The sequence below is a fragment of the Pezoporus wallicus genome, unplaced genomic scaffold, assembly GCF_028554395.1.
Source record: "Pezoporus wallicus isolate ANWC-B61680 ecotype Strahan unplaced genomic scaffold, APGP_CSIRO_Pwel_v1 contig_3847, whole genome shotgun sequence".
Classification (NCBI taxonomy): Eukaryota; Metazoa; Chordata; class Aves; order Psittaciformes; family Psittacidae; genus Pezoporus; species Pezoporus wallicus.
In genome coordinates, this window is record NW_026639842.1 from 984,781 (window position 1) to 1,004,986 (window position 20,206).

At 39.6% G+C, this 20,206-nt stretch overlaps 1 protein-coding gene across 4 annotated transcripts in view; it reads left to right on the forward strand.

Annotated features, from left to right (window-relative positions):
- Positions 1-20,206, forward strand: part of DIP2C (disco interacting protein 2 homolog C) — a 320,043-nt gene that overhangs the window by 152,335 nt on the left and 147,502 nt on the right. For all 4 annotated transcript variants that reach the window (XM_057416491.1, XM_057416492.1, XM_057416493.1 and 1 more), the window contains exon 2: positions 18,145-18,216. In XM_057416491.1, the coding sequence (XP_057272474.1) occupies positions 18,145-18,216 (72 nt within the window). The remainder of the gene's footprint in view (positions 1-18,144; positions 18,217-20,206) is intronic.

The following is a 20,206-nucleotide window of genomic DNA, read 5'->3' on the forward strand; positions in this document are numbered from 1 at the left end:
TGGGTTTTATACATTTTCTCTAAGGCCTGTGTCCCACCCTGAAATCTTCACATGTAGCATTAAATATTCTGGCTGCATTAGGGCAGTGATTTCCCTTGGGAAGTGAAAAATACCTTGCTGTATCTCCCTCTAATCATGCATAGCATCCTTCATATCTCACCTCTTGCCCTGGCTGGTGTCCTTCCAATCTCCTGTGCTTATAATAGACAGAAATTAAGTAAGCCTCTTGATAGAGTGGAAAGAGAGTGAACGCTACTGCAATACATCTGGTGTTCCTTATGTACACAAGCAGAAGTGAACCATGGCCTGGGTGTATCTGAAAAAAAGCTTGTCTTTCATTGCGTTGAGTCCATGGCGAAGGTGTCATCTGTCTCATGGAGGAAAAATTGAGATTGCACTGCGGTGACTTCATTGATATCACAAAAATGAATCCAGTCACCTTTTTGATTAGGTGACAGAAAGACAAGTAAGCTGAGCTTGTTTTTTTTCTGTTCCATCTTCATACATATGTATGCAGAGTGTAACCTCTGAAATAAGTCATTATGCAGTGCCTGACTTCGCAAAAACTTGTGATTTTTAAAGGGGCTCTTTGACATATAGCTTGCAGAGGTTAAAGAGCAAAAATGTATACACAGCCTGATCTATACAACCTGGGGCAGGTGTTTTTTTTTATAGAGGAGGTACAAATGTGCTGTTTGTTATTATGTATTATTTATAGTACGGTGGTACTTCGAAGCTGCAGAGAAAAGTGCTCTTCCAGTCTTTGTGTGGCTGAATGTGGCTTTGACAGTGCACCTGGAACTACAGAATAGGTGGGCACTAAACCACGATCATTTCTTGGTCTGAAGCAGTCAGAGTCTGGGGTTTGTAAAATGATACACTTTAACAGACAGACATTTCAGTATTTGTTCCCAGGAGATGTTAGCTTTACAGAAGCTCTTTTGGCAGGTGGGAACTTAACCTAATAAAAACATCGTAGTCTCTCTCTCACACTCTCTCTCTCTCTATATATATATTTCATTTAGACTTGTACCCCTGTTGTTCATGCTCCTTCCCTTAGTCAACTCTTGCCAGCAGTGGCCCAGTGGTAATGAAAATACCTACAGAGTCACTCCTGAATTCAGCCACATTTTCCAGGGCATTAGCCAGTCTTACCTGGACATGAGTGCATGTACACGTAATCACAGTCCCAGCTGCAGCTTTACTATCCCCTTGATATTTCAAGCCTTTTCAGCATTTTCGAGTCCAAAGTATTAGTGATTTTATGTTGTAGCATAGTTTTGTGCAAAAGGAGCCTCAGAAACCTTTACATAAGACAAATACTTAAATACCAGTGTAAATGCAAGTTAAAAAATGAAGGACTTTAGAGATTTGGGGAATTTGTTCTTCCAGTTTACTGAGATGGGCACTAATTTCACAATGGTGCTCACTAATAAAACATCTGCATTTGGTTGTTTTTTTTTTTTCAGTAATCCTGTATTCATGCAGAACTCTTGTACGGGAGTAGCCACGTCTAAAGAAATCAGCAAATATTTTGGGTGTAGAGGCTTGGCTGCGTTGCTTTTTAGATTTAAATGGAAACTGTTCTGGGCTTGCTCCTTCCAGCTTCTTAAATAAGAAATAAACTGATAGTCACTGGGGAGAAGACGTGCTCTTGTTCTGTTCTGGTCTGCTACATTGCTTTCTCTAGTTTCAGCTCTTGAGTCTTTCTAGTTTCAGGCGCCCTGTGTTATATACTTTTTATATATATATATATGTATTGCATTTCAGAGAAATAAAGGAAACTCTATGTGCTTAGGAGATTTGAAACCACAGGATAAGAAGATACTGAGAAATATTTATGTATTAACCACTACATTAATCACTTTTTGGAGAGAAATTGGATGTGTTCCTGCGTAACCTGCTCTAGGTGGCCCTGCCTTGGCAGGGGGTTTGGACTAGATCATGTCCAGAGGTCCCTTCCAACCCTAAGAATTTTGTGATTAGTAGGAGTGTGGTGCCTGCAATGTTATTTTTTGTTGAAAGATTTGGAACAGAATCCTAACACAAAACTATTACCTAAGTGGTGTTTCTAACTTTGAGGAAGCAAAAATATGTCTTTATTTTTGCAGTCTCTTCAACCCTCTTATTCGTCTGGTTTTGTGTTTTTAAATGAGATAGGCTTAGACTGAAGTGGATATTCAAACCGTTATGCTTCAATTCAGAGAGCATTTTGGGGTTAGCATAATATTTGACTGAAAAGAACCAAAGAAGTTGTGCTGTCCTAAAGAAAAAGTGGTTTTTTGCATCAGAAGCCTTCAAAGTCAGAACCAGCCAGCCAAGGAAAACAGAGGGGGAAGTATGAAGCAGAAAAACCCCAACCAGCCAACCAGCCAACCAACCAACCAACCAATCAACCAACCGAAAAACTCAGCCCTAATGACAAGATAATGATTGAAGGTGTTAAAATCACGAGCATCATAAAGAAAGTTCTTATATGTATAGAAGTATATGTAATATAGAATTAAATAATACATATAATATTATACATTTTAAGGGATGTTTTTATTCAGATGTGTGAAGTACTCCAAACATGTTCTGTGTGGGATCTGTGTATCGGGATGAATATTTTTTTTATTCTTCTTTTAAACCTCTGGCCCTGTACTGCCACAGTCTTAACACTACTATAAAATCAGATGTGTCAAGTTTTCTCAGTTAAATGTAGCTAATCCCCATTTTTGGGAGCTGGTATTATATTGTAAAAACTCACTCTAGGGTAAGGTTTGTATTCAGAGATTTTTAGATAGAAACAGATCAGAAGAGAGACGTGAGCAAGGGCATCAGTAGTTGGGGTACACGGCCAGCTCTGTGCAAGGCTGGTGTTTGAGAGCCATGAACAGGAAGCAGTAGGAGACCCTGGGCTGGAGCATGTTGCTGGGTGCTACCCACTGCCTTGCCTTACCCACGGGAGAACTGGCCTCTTGCTGTCATAGTGGGATGAGAATGATGAACAGCATGGAAAAAAAATCTGTATCTGAAGTGTGTTGAAAATCTGGAATGAATTATGTTGCAAGGAGCCAGATGAGGAGGAACTGACAAAAGGGTGTCAAATAATGAATGCTGCAGAGAAGGTATGTCATGAACTTTTTATGGCAGAGGGTAGGGGGATATTTAATTAACGAAAAAGTTGGCAGATTCACATTGAGTGTAATTACACTGTGGAATTAATTCTTCATTGAACGTTATTGAGGCCAAGACTTCAGCAAGATTCAAAATGGGATTCAAGTTTTATTTGAGCAGCAAAAGGTACTTTGAGCTGTAGCAGCAAATCCCAGAAGGTTTTTGCAGTGTCTTGTTCTGAGGTTTAGGTGAGTCTCTAAAAGCTTTTGATCCTCCACTGTGAGGAGAAGGAGGATAGATTATTTACTTATTCTGTTTCAATCTTTCTACATTACTTTGTCCTCTTAGTGACTCTAAGTGCTAGGACACATGAAGGAGCATTGGAGGGGATCCGGTGTGACCATTTCTCAGTTTCTGGCACTGTTTGGGATCCACTGTTATCATTCCTGTGTTTCTTGTGCTCTTCCAGCCATAGCTCCCTCTTCAGACATCCAAAGCTTGCTGTTACTTGACAAGTGGCAAAAAAGCCATTATTTGTTTTCTGAAAGACACAAAGGTGCTGTACCTTGTCATGTTAACTACATACAGGTTTTCAGATGCTTCTCACTAATTTAGTTGTATAAATATGGTGGGAATCACCTTTTAGTTAATGAAAGCATCTGATTCTGGTTGTGCTGTCCATGTTTGAATTAGAAAGATGAAGATTGCAGTGAAAACGGAGATGTTCAGATGGGGAGATAGATAGGCTTTGCAGTGCTACCATGATAAGAAATCATACAGTGGTGGTGACATCAAATGAAAGCAGTGAGGCTTTCCTATGGGGTCAGGCAGTGAAAGTTCCAGAGTGTGCAGGAGGGAACAGTTCTGAGGTCTGATAGCAGCCTTGGCTGTGGAAAGGCTTGGCAGGACAGCAGCTGATCCCTGAGGATGTTAGGGTGAGCAATATCTGAGCTTGCACACGATTAGTAAAAGTAAATTAAAAAAAAAAAAGATGATAAGTCTTGTGAGCATTAAGCAGGAAATGGGATGAAAAGACCTTTGCAATGCAGCTCTAGGGTCATCAGTTCTGAGTGTGGCCGCCCAGTGCTCAAGTAGTGCGTGGATGTGCATGTGTCCACCTGGATGCAGATGCCCATAAAAAGGAAGAAAAGAATGAAGATCACTGAAAATGTGATTCTGACACAGCCTGACAGCATCAGAGTCCACTGGAAAGAAGAATAATGGATAAAATACTGAGTATGGAGAATAAAAATCCAGAGGAAAACAAGCATAGCTTTTACCTAGCCTACAAAGAAAGCTGGAGAGGGACTTTTTACTAGGACATGTAGTGGTAGGGCAAGGGGGAATGGCTTTAAACTGACAGGGGGGATTTAGATTAGGTATAGGGAAGAAATTCTTTAAAGTGAGGGTGGTGAGGCACTGGCATAGGCTGCCTGGAGAAGTTGTAGTTGCCCTATGCCAGAAGTGTTCAAGACCAGGTTGAATGGGGCTGGTTGGAGCAACCTGGTGTAGTGGAAGGTATTACTGTCCATGTTAGGGGGGTTGGAACCAGATGATCTTTAAGGTCTCTTCCAACCCAAACTGTTCAATGATTCTGTGGTTCTGTGATTATTGAGTTATTTCTTAAGCATTACTTCTGTTTGGATGTATGGATCTGCTTGTGTATAGCAGGAAAGGAGGGTACAACTTCAGCTGATACTTCATCTGTGACTTTGTCAGGTTTAACTAGGCAGCTGTCTACACGTGCTAGGCACTTGGGTCAGCAGCATTTGGGGTTCAAAAAGATGCTTGAAGATACAACTGCAGGACTGAGGAACTTGGATTTTAGTGTACAAGTTTGAAGGCTGATACCTGAATTGTGCATGTTGATCCCACTCATTTCTGTCCATACCAGTCTATGGGTATGTGCTATCTGAGTAACGCTGAAAAGTCAGTATTTTGTGTGTATTTGCAAGAGGTTGTAATTCTTGCGTTCTTAATTTCTTAAAAAAATGCCTACCTTCCCAGGCGCTGCTCATCCTGTTTCCCAGCTAGGGCTTAATAACAGAGTGCTAAATGAAGTCTCTTGTTCCTTTTCTGCCTGTTAGGTAATCTTTATTGGCACTTCTAAAGTATAGCTGTATTGCAACTGTAAAAACAAATGGACTGATGGCTTGTGTAAGGTATGTTATTGGTGTTCCTTTGGTCCTCAGGCTGGCATATTTACTGATTTACCTACTGGTTCACAAAATTGAGTAAGCCACAATGGGAATTCCTGCAAATCAGTGAATTAAGAAACACTTGTGGTAATAATTAGCTACCTTGTCAGCTTGTGACAGTTGAAGAACAAGAACAGAACAGTATCCATTTTGATGTATTGATACAAATATGCATTCATGGACTTTCCTAAAATCTTCTGCTTCCAAACCACCAGCCCTTTCTGTGAAAGCCAAACCCAAGGGCTGAACTTTATCCTCATGGGAAATGACCTTTGTCTGCCTGTTAAAAGGCATTTCTACGTTTGGCTTCTAGTACAGATTAAAATGAACACTAGTCAGTAAAAGCTTGCTTGCTTTTAATTTTATTAGGTATAGCTACGATTTAATACCAGCTTCCTTTTTAAAAGAACTCTGTATTGCATGAAAGAATGTGACAAAGATGTGAAAGCAGTGGCTTCTTTTGGGGTTGAAATACTTTATTATTTTGGAAGTCTGAGGGAAGAGGCTGCAGAAATCACAGAATAACTTCATTAACATATGAAATAAATCACAAACTCAGAACTGAGGAAGAAAAGAAGATATTTGCACATCTGCCTTATTGCAGCAAATTTCTCTATCTTGATCAAGAGTAGCTATAAGCTGGAAATGGAGAAAAATAAGAAGGATGAGAGTGTGGATATCTGATTTTCCAGCTGCACAGAAGTGTAAGCCTGGAACCAAGCAGAAACTTGCAGATTTCCAAGTGCCATATTTCACAGGCGCTGGAGGATAATGCCTCCTATGAGAACAGCTGCTGTGTGCTAACATCAGTATGAGCTGTCACATTAGGTCTATAATAATGGCATGGACCTTTAAGAGCCTTCAGAGGTACTACAGCTGGAAAAAGTGGAATTGTCAAATACCGTGAAAGCTGTGGAGAACAGGGACATTGATTGTGTTTTGAGGTAATTGAAGGTATGCAACAATTTTTCCTTTCAAGTTGTTTTGCAGGCTTAAGAGAGCAGGATCTGAGTCAACCTTTGGGTAATAGAAGTCTTTGACTCAAGGGGTGCATATTTTCAGTACTTCATAATCACTTTGTCCACATAACAGGAGAACAGCAAGCTTCGTTTAGTCTTTTCTGTTCTTTTAGTAACACGGCTGGAATCAAGTTGAGTAACCAGATGATGTTAATTCATCTTGCTGTTTGAGGTCCTTCTGGAACAAAGTAGGAAAATACCATGAATACATTTTAGGTTATTTCTTTTAAGAGCTGAATTTCAGTACTTTGGTTCATGCAGAAATTATGCTCACAACAGTTTTCAAATGTAGTTTTCTACATAGAAAAGGTGAAGTGATCTGGGTACCTTATTAACATGTATTGCAGTGCATGTATTGCAAATGCCTTTAAATAGCTGTTCATTTTATTGTATCTGCCTGTTGGATCAAATAAGCTGTCAGCAAAATGTATTTTAAAATATCAGCCTAAATTGTGTTTGCAGGCTGTAAAATAAGGATTAATTTTTTTGATTTCTTGGGACCAGAGGCAGATTTCATCTACTCTTGTGTTACCAGGGCAGGTGTATTCGAATATTTATAGTTGGAGATAGATCAACCTTTTCATCTTCCTTAGTTTTGAGGCCCAGATTTGGTTAAAAATCTGAACTGGGTTTTCTTTGAATTGCAGATAAATTGCAGTGACTGTTTAGTCATGTCAGGTTAGTAGGAAGATGAAGTACTTCCAAGAGTGTTGCAGTTTGAGAAGCCTTTATCTTTTTAAAAACAGTTTGGATAGTGGTTATTTTATTTGAATAACAGTAGAAAAAAACTTCAGTTTAATTTGCTGAGGTAGATAACTAGATAATATCAGCGCCAGCATATGAAAAGCAAAAACACTGGTGTGGGAAAGTCGAGTGGTAAGAATTTGTAATTCTCAAACAATAAGTGGCATTATGAGATTTAAGAGTAGTGACTAGTAATGATGATTAGGAATGGGAAGAAAAGGTGATCTGAGACATGTCTAATTTTAATGGAGTGAGATACTTCAGGTGCATTATGAAGGAAATATAGTGAAAGAAAGGGGGTAAGTGGAAAACTTGGTAAAATACAACCTGAATTGCCTTTGATAAGGTAGGTTGTATGAGACAGGGCTGATCTATTGCTTTGTTAAGGAAGCTCTCATTTTTAGACAATTTAAGTTTGCCTGCCTGTAGGCAAGGAAAGCCTGTGGTACAGGGTTAAATAGAAAACAGTTATTTCAAGAAGAGAAATGAAAAGATGCAGATCAGTGGAAAAATTGTAAAATAGATAAAGAGAATGCTACAACAGTTTGTAATGCAAAGGAGTCTAGCTGAACTGGGTTCCAGATGGAGCTAAATCATTTTCTGAAAGGGTTTGCCATCCTTTCCTGCAATGCAGGGGGCTCAGTGACCCAGAAGTTGCCATGTACCTGCCTGACATATTTCTAAGCCCTCCTGAAGGATAAGACTGGTAAAATGGGAGGTCAGTTTTTTCCTCAGGTGAAAGTGAGCAGTGAGGTTTATGCATAAAAGTATAGTCCTTCCTTCCGCAACACTTCTTCAGTGAAGGCATCGATTTCAGGTTTCTCTGTTGATTCTGTGTGCAGCTTCCGTGTTCTGTCACAATGGTCAGCAGTTCACCACTGACCTGCAGTGGGAAGGAAAGAGTAATTTAGATGACCTGGTTTGGAGCTGGTGTCTAATGCTGTGTTGAAGTGAAGTTCTGAGGCACAAAATTATAAACTGCTTTCTTCAGAAAGATAGATCAGTATATATGTACTATGGTATTACAGTTCAGAAATCCTTGAGTGTGGTGTTTTCTGTGCCTAGCAGTCATACCAGAATTACTTTTCAATTGTGTGAGAGATAGGAGAAGCGTAACATAATTTTGTACATATTTTGGATTGTTTGGACTGTGGGATATAGGTCAGAACGCATAGATCCATAGAATCTGTAGTAAAATAGATCCATAGAGTGGATCTATAAAATACACGTGAATGCTCACTCTTGCTGTGTTTAAGTTGTAAGCGCTCTTCTGCTTAGTGAAACCTATGTTCCCAGGTAAAATAGCACTCTGGTCCATCACAGCCATCTTAGCATGAACATAATTGAAAGCCAAGAAGAAATACTGTAGAAAGAGGTGTGGTTTTGGAAATTTAGGTGACTTATCCTATGCTTTGGACCATCTCCAGCTGGACAAGCTGCCTCCCTTTAATGCATGTGTTAGAGCATGTAAAACTAAACTCATCTCACCTTTTAAGTAAAACCATCGATAACCACCTTTCAGCAGGCATTCTAAGAAGGGGATTCTAAGTAGTTCCATTTTGCACAGAATAGTTACAAATCTGTTGAGATAGAGAAGAGGTAAGCAACAGTAGTGTTGCTGGAGCGCTTATCACTCAGAGAAACGGTTTTCACTGTGGTCTGCTGTGCTTGCATAGCAGGATGTTGGGCTGAGGGTCATTCCCCTCTGTATGCTTTTAAAATAGATAAGTTTCTATACTTTAGATTCTTTTTCAAAAGAAACTTAAGTTACTTTACTGTTGTTTGGAAGCTTGAAAAAAGAAAACTGAGTTACTGGGCACTGCAGTGGAGCTAACGGGGCTGTGGGTTAGGTTGTTGGGAGAATTGCTCATCAGAACTTGCAGATGTCTGGAGGCTTCCTCGAGCATCCTATAACATGGTTCACATTAGTTATGGTTGGGCACTCCAAGGTTTTGATAAGATTGTGTCTTAACTGTTGGAAATATGAAAGCAGATGATGGGGTATAGCGGGTGTTTATAGGCAATAGGGGTTTATGGTGCGTGAACGATGGTGACAGAGTTTGTGATTGAGGGGTTGAATTGAAAGTTATAGGAAGCAACTTAGTAACTGGACTTAGTAAGTTACACACTATCTTTTCCAGAGGAAAATGTGGATATTGTCATGGAAGGCACTTATGTTCCCTTCATAACAGATTCTTCTTTTTTCATTCTTCAAAATCATGTGCCACATAACAAAACATTGTATACTAAAATGGTACCCCAGATTATTGAGCCTGATGATCTCCCAAGTGATACATTTTTAAAGACATTATGGTCACTCAGCACAGTCATTATGGTAATTCATCTCCCTGCTCACAACTACTTACAACTCCTCAATAGTCTTCCACAACCATTAGTGGTCTTCTGATTGTGTGAAAAGGAGTATTCCTGCTTCAGTTTCCCCATGGTAGTTAAGAAATCTGGGCTTTTCCATTTGCATGCAGCTGTCGAAATATGTGGAAATTTGCATTTGCATGAAGGGTTTTGTGTTGTTTTTTTTGTTTTGTTTTTTTTTGTTTGTGTTTTTTTTTTTTGCATAGAAGATGTTCTATTTTTGCAAAAACTGTGGGAAGAGATTTGGACATTCTGGCATTCTAATACTGTGGTACAGCTTCTCTAAATACCTAATTTTTAAATCAATGTAATGCCTTTAACCCACATTAGGGTAAAATAACAGTATTCTAGGTTGTGCTGAAACACTTCTATTATTGACTGGCATAACTCATCTCAAACAAAAGCTTTATGGTGAACCCAAGCAAGAGGGAGAAAGTTGCAATATATCAGGTAAAAGCCATTCTTTTATTTATTTTTTTTTTCCCCAGCATATGAAAATAGGAGTTCCAGATTTCTGTTCTGAATTGAAATTTGGGAAGAGCTCTATAGGGCGTCAAAATACTGGAAGCAAAATTGTGGATGACAGATTTAGACATCTCTTGCTTTATGGAAGATTTGCAGGATTTGTAGGAGTTAAAAATTAAATAATTAAAAGCACAAGGTCACAAGCAGGAGAGTTGCTTTCATAGTCTGCTTCCCAGAGAAGTGGCGAAATAAAAAGTTTCCTATTAACCAATTTTATCATCTTGCTTAAATATTGCAGATTTTTTCCTTTTGGAAACCTGGGTCTATTTTTGTGCCCAGAGGAGCAAATATGTTTACAGCCTGGTTTTGATAATATCTTTTTGATTTCATTTCATGCATCTATTATATGTTCCTCCTTTAGGATTTCTCCTCCTCCTCCTCTACTCGTTTGGGGGTTTTTTCCAAGACATTTTCAGGGCTGTGGAAGAATCAAGACACAAATGTGCAGTACCCAGCACAGCGGAGCGTTTATGGAAATAAGTCTGATTCCCTCTGAACTGTAAATTCTAAATAGTGCTAAGTGGAATTAAGGCTGTAATTATCTTTCTTTAGGGAGCATTTCTGACTTGAAATATAAAGCCTGTCTATTAAATAACATTCATCAGGAATGTTTCCTTAGGCATACTTATCAGAATTGTATTTTATTTTTATCTTGAGCAAGATCTGACTCTGCACGGTTTGTGTTTGAGACAGGGAGAATAACTAGAACAGGCAAATGCCTCATAGGAAACAAGAAAGCGAGTGGAGAGATGAAAGATGAGCTTCCAGCAGCTGCAAAAAGGATATACACTTCAAGGGTGCCCTATAAGCCTTATAAAGCAATAAAGAAAGGAAAACAACATTATGAAGGGTCCTAACAGCCATAAAATTCCAAAAATGGCAACGATTGCTTTCATTATATAAAGTGTTCGTTAAGGCTTTAAATAATGAAATAAACTCTCGACACTGAGAATGGAAACCTTCACTGTTCAACCAGTCTCTGTTTACTTTACAATAATCCAGGCCATAAAAGTAGTGTCACACAAATACTCCGTTCTGGGGGAGCGCTGGGATGCACGAGGACCACACAGTTCTCCGGCTTCAAAGGACTGGGGTCTCCAGCAGCATGCCTCGCTTCTGGCCTGTCACCACGCCGCTGGCAGCCGCCCCTGGTGCTCAGCTCAGCCAAACGGTAGAATGTCTGAGTCAGAAAATCCCCAGGATTGTTTTCATTGGCTTAAATTAGGTGTTTCGGGGCTCTTTGGGGAGAGGGTTTTGTACTTTCTTCCTTCATTTGAAGCCCAGGAGTATTTTGGGTATTGGAAAAATGTGCTGAAGACTTTGGGAGCAGAAAGTAAGTGGGGAAACTCATTAAGGGGTCTTCTGGGATTCAAGGTGGAGATTCTGAAAAATGTCTTCTATGTGAAATGATTTACTACTCAGTTGTTTAAAAATGTCGAATTTTAATTAAAACTAAGAAATTCACAGATTATGCAACAGATTCTTAACTTGTCCATGAAAAGAATGGGAAGAAAGTATTTTGAACAGGAATACTTTCAAAATGCAGAAGACCTTGTATCTGTTACTTTAGCAGTGTGAATATAGTTTACCTCATCTGTTAATAGCAGAATCTGATTAAATATTTTTTCCTGAATTAGAAACCATTTAAAAAAACACAAGCTGTAAAATACACATGGAGCGCTCTTCCTTATCTGTCACTGAAATTCAGCCATTTTCTACTTTGCTTGCAACATACAGGAACAAAATGTATCCTTGGGGAAAAAGAAGAATTCAGCTATATGTGGGTAAAATTATTGTTAAAACCTTTCAGCTACAGTGTACTCCCCGTAAAGACACTTGAGCAGTACTGTTATTTATGGTACTGTTTGCAGTGAGCGTGGGATTCTGTTAATTTTTCTGCCCAGTGCCATAGTTTACCATTTGTTTCTTCATCCTGGTTCTGAGTAGTTTTCTAAGCTGCTGATGCGGTTAAACAGTTTTTTTTTAAAAGACATTGGAAAAGAAGACAGCTCCCAGTATGTATTTTTGTGTTCATGTACGTGTTACATGAGATATATTTGTGCAGTTTTGATATCTCTGTACTTGCACCCTCCGAAATGAAATCCTTTGTCTCTTGGCATATTTTGGGAGACCAGACAGGGCGACTGTCTGCATCATGAGTGGGAGAAGTAAATGAGTCACAGTTTTCTTTATGAGGAGCTTTGTTTCATTCAAATCCCTCTTGCCAAGATGCTGACACTGAATTTGAGTCATCAGCAATAAACAAGTTGTACAGAAAATTGAATCTTTAGAGGGCAGAAAATCATGAGAAGAAAAGGCACTCACCAGCAAGCTCTGTGTTAGTCTGTGTTGGAAAGGAGTTATTGGTTGCATTATTTCCCATAGCAGATTTTTCTATAAGTGCCTTAAACTAATTCAAAGTCCCAGCCCGAAATTTCATTTTGAAACATGCATGTGTAGTGAAAACCATCAGTCAGGCTTTGAGATGACTGAACGTGAAATTGAGTTTTCACTGCACCAAACGTTATTGTAGTCCCTGGTTTAATCATTAGCTTTTCACCTGTGCTGTGTCCAGAAGGACTGAGATCAGTGAGAGGTGCTGGCATCCCCCAGGAGAAAGGAAAGATTTGGGGAAATTTATCTTGGGTTTTGTTTAGTTTTTTTTTCCCTGCATAATGCAGTTATCTTTTGCTTGAATAAGTTTACTTCATATATCGTGGTAACAGTCACCAGGACTGGCCATGTTTGTGTTCAGGAAGTGATAAGAGATCAGCTAATATATACTTCAGTTGAAAGCAAAACTTCTATACTGTATTGACTTCAAGCATTTTACTTTCATGAAAGTAGCACAGCACCTTATTTGTCTGTGGTACCAGCATTTCTAACCACTCAGCTTTTGAAGTGTAAATGCTTTAAAGAAGGATGGCAACGTACAGATATTTTTCATGTGGAATTATTTTCACATTCAGTGACCTCCCCCTCAACCAAACGCTGCAAGTCAGTATTTTGGTGATAACCTACAGCGTGCCTTTTAATTATTTGCGTTTTAAGGTGTGATTCCATGATCAGTCTAGAACGTGACATGTAAATGAGTGGAGATGACCCGTGGAGGGGCCAGGAAATGGGAATGACTTCAATTTACATGCATTTCTTACTCCTCAAAATGTCTTGTACAATGCCGAGTATTCCCAAGGGGCTCTCTATTACCTAGAGTACCCATCTTGCCTGTGGTGAGCGTATGTGATATGTTTATGTTGCTCTGACCTGCCTCCCCCGGCTTTGCCCCATCGTCTTTGTAAAGAGGAAGAAATCCAACAGCGTTGAAGGAAAGAGAAAAATACAGTAAATTTTCAGAGAAAATGAAGGGTATAACGCAAACAGTAGCAGTTGTGGTGAGCATAGTCGAATGAACTGTCACTACAGCACAGCTTTACTAAATATAGCTACAAAATACTACTTGTTTGTGAGCGCCGATGTAGGAGAGCATTGCCATCTGTAACTTGGGAAGTTGCAGAAACAGGGGCACAAATCACAAGTAAAGAGATGACAATAGAATTACAGGGTACCAGTGCCCTGGTCCTGTACCCTGTTCAAGCAGGCAACATTCTTCCTTGGAGGGTTGGGTGCTCTTTTCATTTGTGCAGTCCCTTTCATTGCAAAAGTGGTATTTTCCCTCTTGTGCCCGAAGAGATTCTGAAAGACTAGAAATAAGAAATGAACTTGTCTTGTGGAAGGAGGGTCAGTGTACTTCATGCCTCTTGTTCAGCAGTCCTTGACAGTCAATTTTAAAGAAGGATGGGGAAAAAAATGAGGTTAAAATTTCTTCACCGTCTGTGAGTTCAGATCTCTCAGGCTTGTGCTTTGCTCTGCCCTGCTGACCCTTGGACACAGTACTCTCCAGGGTACACATCTGTGCCCCTCTGATGGTGGAAACCTTGCAGATCACCAGTGGAGGTGAGGAGGAAAATGGCAACATGTTCAGAGGAAAAAAATCTGGAGAGTACTGAAGATGGAGGCCAAAATCCTTGGGTGCAGTGAAGCGAATACAGCCTGAGGGGAAAGGAGCGAGGGAGAGGAGGGCCTGGGACCAGCTTTGGGATGAAGCTGAGAAGTAGCGAAGCAGGTCAGAGCACTTGGGAGCAGAGTCAGAACTAGGGGATGGGGCGAGAGCTGAGGAAGGAGACAGAGGAGAGGGCTGCAGGGAGTTGCTAAATGGAGGTGCCACCTTTCAGCTGGTTGACATTATGTGATTGTTTCTTGTCCCAGGGGCCCTGTCCCAAAAGATCCCTGCAGCCATGTGCTCTTTCTGCTCCTGCATGTTCATAGTGTTGGAGTCTTTATATCATCCCTCCATCCATGGCCTGGCCTTTCTTTTTTAACCCAGTGATAGTCTTGTCCCTGGGCATTGCAACATGGCTCAGAAATGCACAAAAGTAGGCAAAGGTTTCGTGAGAAGAAAGCTAGAGAATGGTGCAACAAGGAGATCTGGATATGGAGGGGCTTTGAAGGGTTTGCTCATGTAGTAAATAAAAAAAACTATCTACCCAAAGACACTGTGGATGAGACACTTTTTCCTCCTGTCTTCTGAGGTGGACTTTGAGTGCATGCAGCACTGAGAGTCTGCTGGATTTTCAGGAAGGATTTCAGGAGAAGAAAGGTTAATTGAAAGCAGAAAGGGAGCATAACTCCTCTACTGTCATGGCAAGGAAGTATAGTACATGTGGATACTCTATAAAAGTTAAGCCTAAATTCAGTGGAAGAACATGATCTAGGTGGGCCTAACTGAAAAGGGGTTTGTTCCTCAGATGATACTTGTAAAATTATTGCATTAATGGATTAATTAATTAATGCATTCATTGCAGGAATGAAGGGCATAGACCAAAGGTCTTCAGACTATGTTCAGAAAACAGAGTGAATGGTAATTCATAAGAGCAGAGTTTAAGCTTATTTAGCTTTTGGTGAGCTGTGTTTAGTATATATTATGAGCTTACATAAGGAGCTCAACGCAGCTTTGAAATGTAGTAGTTTTGCATGTATTGTAATAATATTTTAATGCTTAATCAGTTGTAGTTTATATTCTGAAGTCAGTCTACCTGAAAAAAATACAAATTAATACAAATACCATTAATCCTAATAAATAAAGCATAGTACTTCCCCAGACTGTATGACACAGTTGACTCCCACCTCAGAATGGTAATAGTATTACTGCAATGAAAATGTTGGTGATTTTGTATTTCAAAGAATCATAGAATAGTTAGGGTTGGAAAGGACCTTAAGGTCATCTAGTTCCAACCCCCCTGCCATGGGCACAGACACCTCACACTAAACCGTGTCACCCAAGGCTCTGTCCAACCTGGCCTTGAACACTGCCAGGGATGGAGCATTCACAACTTCCTTGGGCAACCCATGCCACTGCCTCACCACCCTCACAGTGAAGAATTTCCTCCTTATATCCAATCTAAACTTCCCCTGTTTAAGTTTGAACCCGTTACCCCTTGTCCTGTCACTGCAGTTCCTAATGAAGAGTCCCTCCCAAGCATCCTTATAGGCCCCCTTCAGATACTGGAAGGCTGCTATGAGGTCTCCACTCAGCCTTCTCTTCCCCAGGATGAACAGCCCCAACTTTCTCAGCCTGTCTTCATACGGGAGGTGCTCCAGTCCTTTTGCTTTTGCATGTTTTTTAAATTTGGTTACCAGGGAGATGATGGGCATGATTATAAAAGGAGTCGTGATAAATCTAAATGAATTTGCGCTTTGCTTCTGGAATTTGAAATATTTTCATGTTAAACTGTCTTAAAAATCATTTTATTGATTTTTGTTGTTGTTTGGTGGAGACAGTGGTCTGGGGGAAGAGTCACCATTGTTTCTTCTCACAATAATTCCTTTACGTACTGAACTTCAATAGAGTGAGTCTGGATATCAGTGTGAATGAAAACTTACTATTGACAAGCGGTGACACTTGATATTTATCTTTCCCACTTATGTGTCGAAGAAATTTCTTGTTCTCTGCATTTCTTTCCATTAAGGACAATCTAGATTTAGAAACTAGTGGAAGAAACTTCTGTTGCATGAATGGATGCAGGTTGCATGAGCATTGTCTAGAATCTCTAGGTGAAGATAGCGATTTGTGTGTGTATGTGCTACCATTTGTGTGGAAGAGTAACCAATAGTTAAGCACCTGTTAATAGTTTCTTGTTTAAAATGGCATTGCCAGCTGACACACCACAATGGAGCTGTGGTTCTCCGTAAGATAACTCTGTTCTCCTTAAAGAGCATTAGTAAAATAAACTGATCTTTGCTCAAATTTGGTATTGATGAACATGGGAAATTAATGGTAATTTGTTTAGCAAAACTTCAGAGAAAAAATTTGTTCATATTTTGTAGTTTTCAAATAGAAATAAACATTCTTTTTCTTTAAAATATTTTAATGAGGCGGTAACTTTAGGTACTGTCTGATCGTGAGAAGCTGGTGATTGCAATGGATAAAGAACTTAACTTGTTCACTAGTTTGAATGCATGCCAGAAGTATTCAAAATGGGAAGAAATGTACTTGAAGAGTCAGTGGGTTTGAACTTTCAAAGCTTAGGTCCTCTTGCCAAGTCTGCCACTTCTTCTCTGTGTAAATAGGGGACGGTTATCATTTGAAGTGCTTCACTCCCACTTTCCTCATTTAAAAACACAGATATTTTAGGTGATTTCTTTTGTGGAGCAGCTTGAGATACGGTAGCGAAGAGGATGGGTGTTATTTTAAGCACTGTTTTTAACCAGCGGCGAGAGGTTGGCTCAGGACACTGGCAAAGAAATTCTGCATCTGTATTCCTTATTGGAACCATCCCTAAGAAAAGGTCTTTTATTGAGGAACAGCATTTGAAGATCTTTTCATGTAATTACGGATTACAGATGAGCCCACAGGAAGCTCTCTCTACCTTGGTGCTAATGTAGCATCCATTTACCAGCATGGCTGGGATTGAAATGAGTGTGTGGTTGTCTTGGCAAATGGTTTCTTAAGGTGAAGGTTGAACATGGGATGGAAGAACATGAAAAGGCACATGTTGCTGTATCTAGCAGGAAATTACTGCCAAAGCTCCACTTAATTTTGTGGTTTCTGCCTCCTCAGCCCTCAACTGTTCACAAATATACAAGTTCAGTGATGTGACTCAACTTTAACTGCATGATGTATCTTACAATAACAGATGTGCTTATTGAAAGGGCAGGGAATATGATGTTATTTCAAAATTCTTATAGTTGTAAAACCTATCACTCTTCTTAGCATCTAAAGTAGCTTATATTGAATTTAATACATACATATATGTGTGTGCACGTGTCCACACATTTGGAAAGAAGAATCTGGATATTTGAATTATATCTGAACAAGTATTTTAATTATTAAAGGTAGAGCTAGAGCGCCAAAGCCAGGACTGTGTCACAGCTGTGGTGCCAAACCTCTCCTGAACTCTAGTAACAACTAAAAGTATATATTTGTTCCATGTATCTAATTATCCATCGCTTCCTTTTAGGAAACTTTTAATCCTTACATGAAAAAAAGTTACCTGAGGACACAGTGAAGGGTCATATAAACTGGAACAGAAGAAATTCAAGCATTTATCTTGAAAGGAGATTTAATTGGAAAGTCAGGCAAAGAGTCCTTATGGTACTGTTTTCTAGTGGAGCTGTGATGGATTTGGTTTGGTTTTGTTCCTCTCAGTACTGCTTAGAAATCAGCTAAAACGTTTATATTGCAGAAATGATACAGCAGCAATTTCAAGTCTTTTGTGCCTTACATGCTTGATTAGAAAAATCCCATTAATGATAGAAAATGCTAATCAGCGATGTGTTTTGCCAGCCCCTGCAGGCCCACGCACTCTGTATAATCCATTGTTTATTAACCTAATGAAGGTCATTGTAGCTTTTGAAAGCTGTGTGACAGCATATCAAAATGGTTTTAAAACTCTGTGCCCTGGACTCTGGTGCTGGAATAAATCAAGGCTGGGTATTTACTTGTCAGAATGGCTCTGGCGTAAATGAGTTTTTTCTGGGTGGAAGGATCAAACTGTGCTTTTCATTTGTTCATTATAATTGTCAAGACAGACAAACAGTGCAGTGGTGGCTAAGCTGATGGTGCTGCCAAGCAGCTAGGCATTGTCTTTATCCACATCTTATTGATTTTCCTTTTCTTTTCTTGGCAGGTGACATCACACAGAAGGGATATGAAAAGAAGAGATCAAAATTAATTGGGGCCTACCTGCCACAGCCTCCTGGTACGTATATCTGTGCTTGCAGTATATGAAGACGTCAAGCATACTGATAGTTGCCACAATAAAAATCTGCATCTTTGAAGAAATGTATGTGGCAGAAACAAAGCTATTGTTATGCAGAAAAAGCTTATTCCATCCATTTTATGTGTATTTTTACATATATGTCTGCTTTGATGTGTGTGTACATTTTTTACATACGTTGCTGTGGTTTGGCAGTCATGTCTGCAAAATCAGCCTAGGTTTGTTAGAGAGGCGTTGTTTGTTAGAAGTAATGCAAAAATACAGAGGAAAATGTGATCTCCTAACTCATTAAGATCTCAGCCATGTAAAGTTTTCTGAACAGAGGTATACACAAGAGTGGAAGAGAACCTTGGAGCTTTGTACCTTCCTCCATTTCTGGGTTTCCTGTCCAAGTCTCCCTTTTGAAAGCATTAGAGAGACCAGCAACATCCCTAGAGTTTGTCCTGTAATGCTTGGGCAACCAATCCTTTATGCATACATGGTCTCAACACTGAAGGATGGGTTGCATGTACTCACCCAAAAGGTGTAAAAATATCTTCAAACTAATAATGGATTGTTTCATTGAAATTATTTCATGTATATAAGTAAGTACCTTTCGGAGTTCTTTCACTCTCCTAAGGCACTGGATCATGAAGTTGAACGTGTAGTTGTAGATACTGATGTAGGAGTCCATTTTATGTTGGCCTCAGAGGACCATGCCCCATGCATTTGCAGCATCTCACTCACCTTACAAAGGCTCCACTTGGACTTGGCTGTCCTGTTTTTCTTGCAGGCCTGGGAACTAGTTTCCTTGTTCTTTTTGTATAATCCCGCCTTTATGGTGGACTTGATTGTTTGCTATTTAAATTGCTCATGTGTGGAGACAATGACTTGTTCTGCCTTCTTCAGGCATATATATATACATATACATATATATATATATATAAAAAATATCTAACTCCATAGTAGAATGGTATTTTTTGTGCCTTTGGATTTCTCTTGATCTGCTCCACTGATGGGAATTCCCAAAACACATTCTGAAGTGATACAGCCTGATTTGAGGGTGTCTGTGACATTTCCTGACCATTGGGAGCCATTAGAGAATAAAACAAATAAAATCAACAGAGTTACAATACCAGAGGTGCAGTTATTAAATTTCTGGATATTTATTGGTCTGAACAGACTATCAGACATATAATAGTCTTCACAGTATGTTCTCATGAGACCTACTTAGGTTTACTGAATTACTGAGAAACTGTTGCCTCACAGTAATACTCAACACAGTGGTGCAGTTCATACCAGTATTTGTTTATACAATCAGGTACACCTTTTTTTTCTTCACACAAGAAAATACAGCTTTTTCTCCAGAACCGTCATAGTCTTCTGGTCAAACTGTATCCATGGCTGAAGCTGCTGGACATTCATCATATGTGTAATGATGAAAGAGAGAAGGTGAAGAACCCTCCAAGGTCATCTTTCATGGTCTCTGTTGTGACGTATGGAAGGTGTCCCTGCCTGTGGCACGGGGGGTGGGGTGGGGTGGGGTGTGGAACCAGATGATCTTTAAGGTCCCTTCCAACCCAAACTATTCTGTGATTCTATATTAGTTTTCCAGTGTAAGGCACAGCAGAGGAATCTCTGTAAGCTAGTCCTATAGAGGGGTTCATTCAGTAATTTGAAGAGGTCATGACTGAGGTTGTAACTGATTTAGGGCTGTTTTAAAGATAGGATCAAATAGAGTGAACAGTTTCTGCTTTACCCTCTTCCTAGCAAATCCTACACTAGGAATGTGGGATATGGATGAGTGAAGGAAGATTATAATAGGATGAAGAGGAAAAGTATTGAAATATTGTCCACTGTTTTCTTGTATGTACATCAAGCTCAATCATTTAGCTGATGGCTAAATGAATTACTCTGTTATAGTGGAAGACACTGCTTCTACTCTGTTAAAGCACTTTCCTTCAGAAACTGATAATATTTGTGCTTGGGTCTT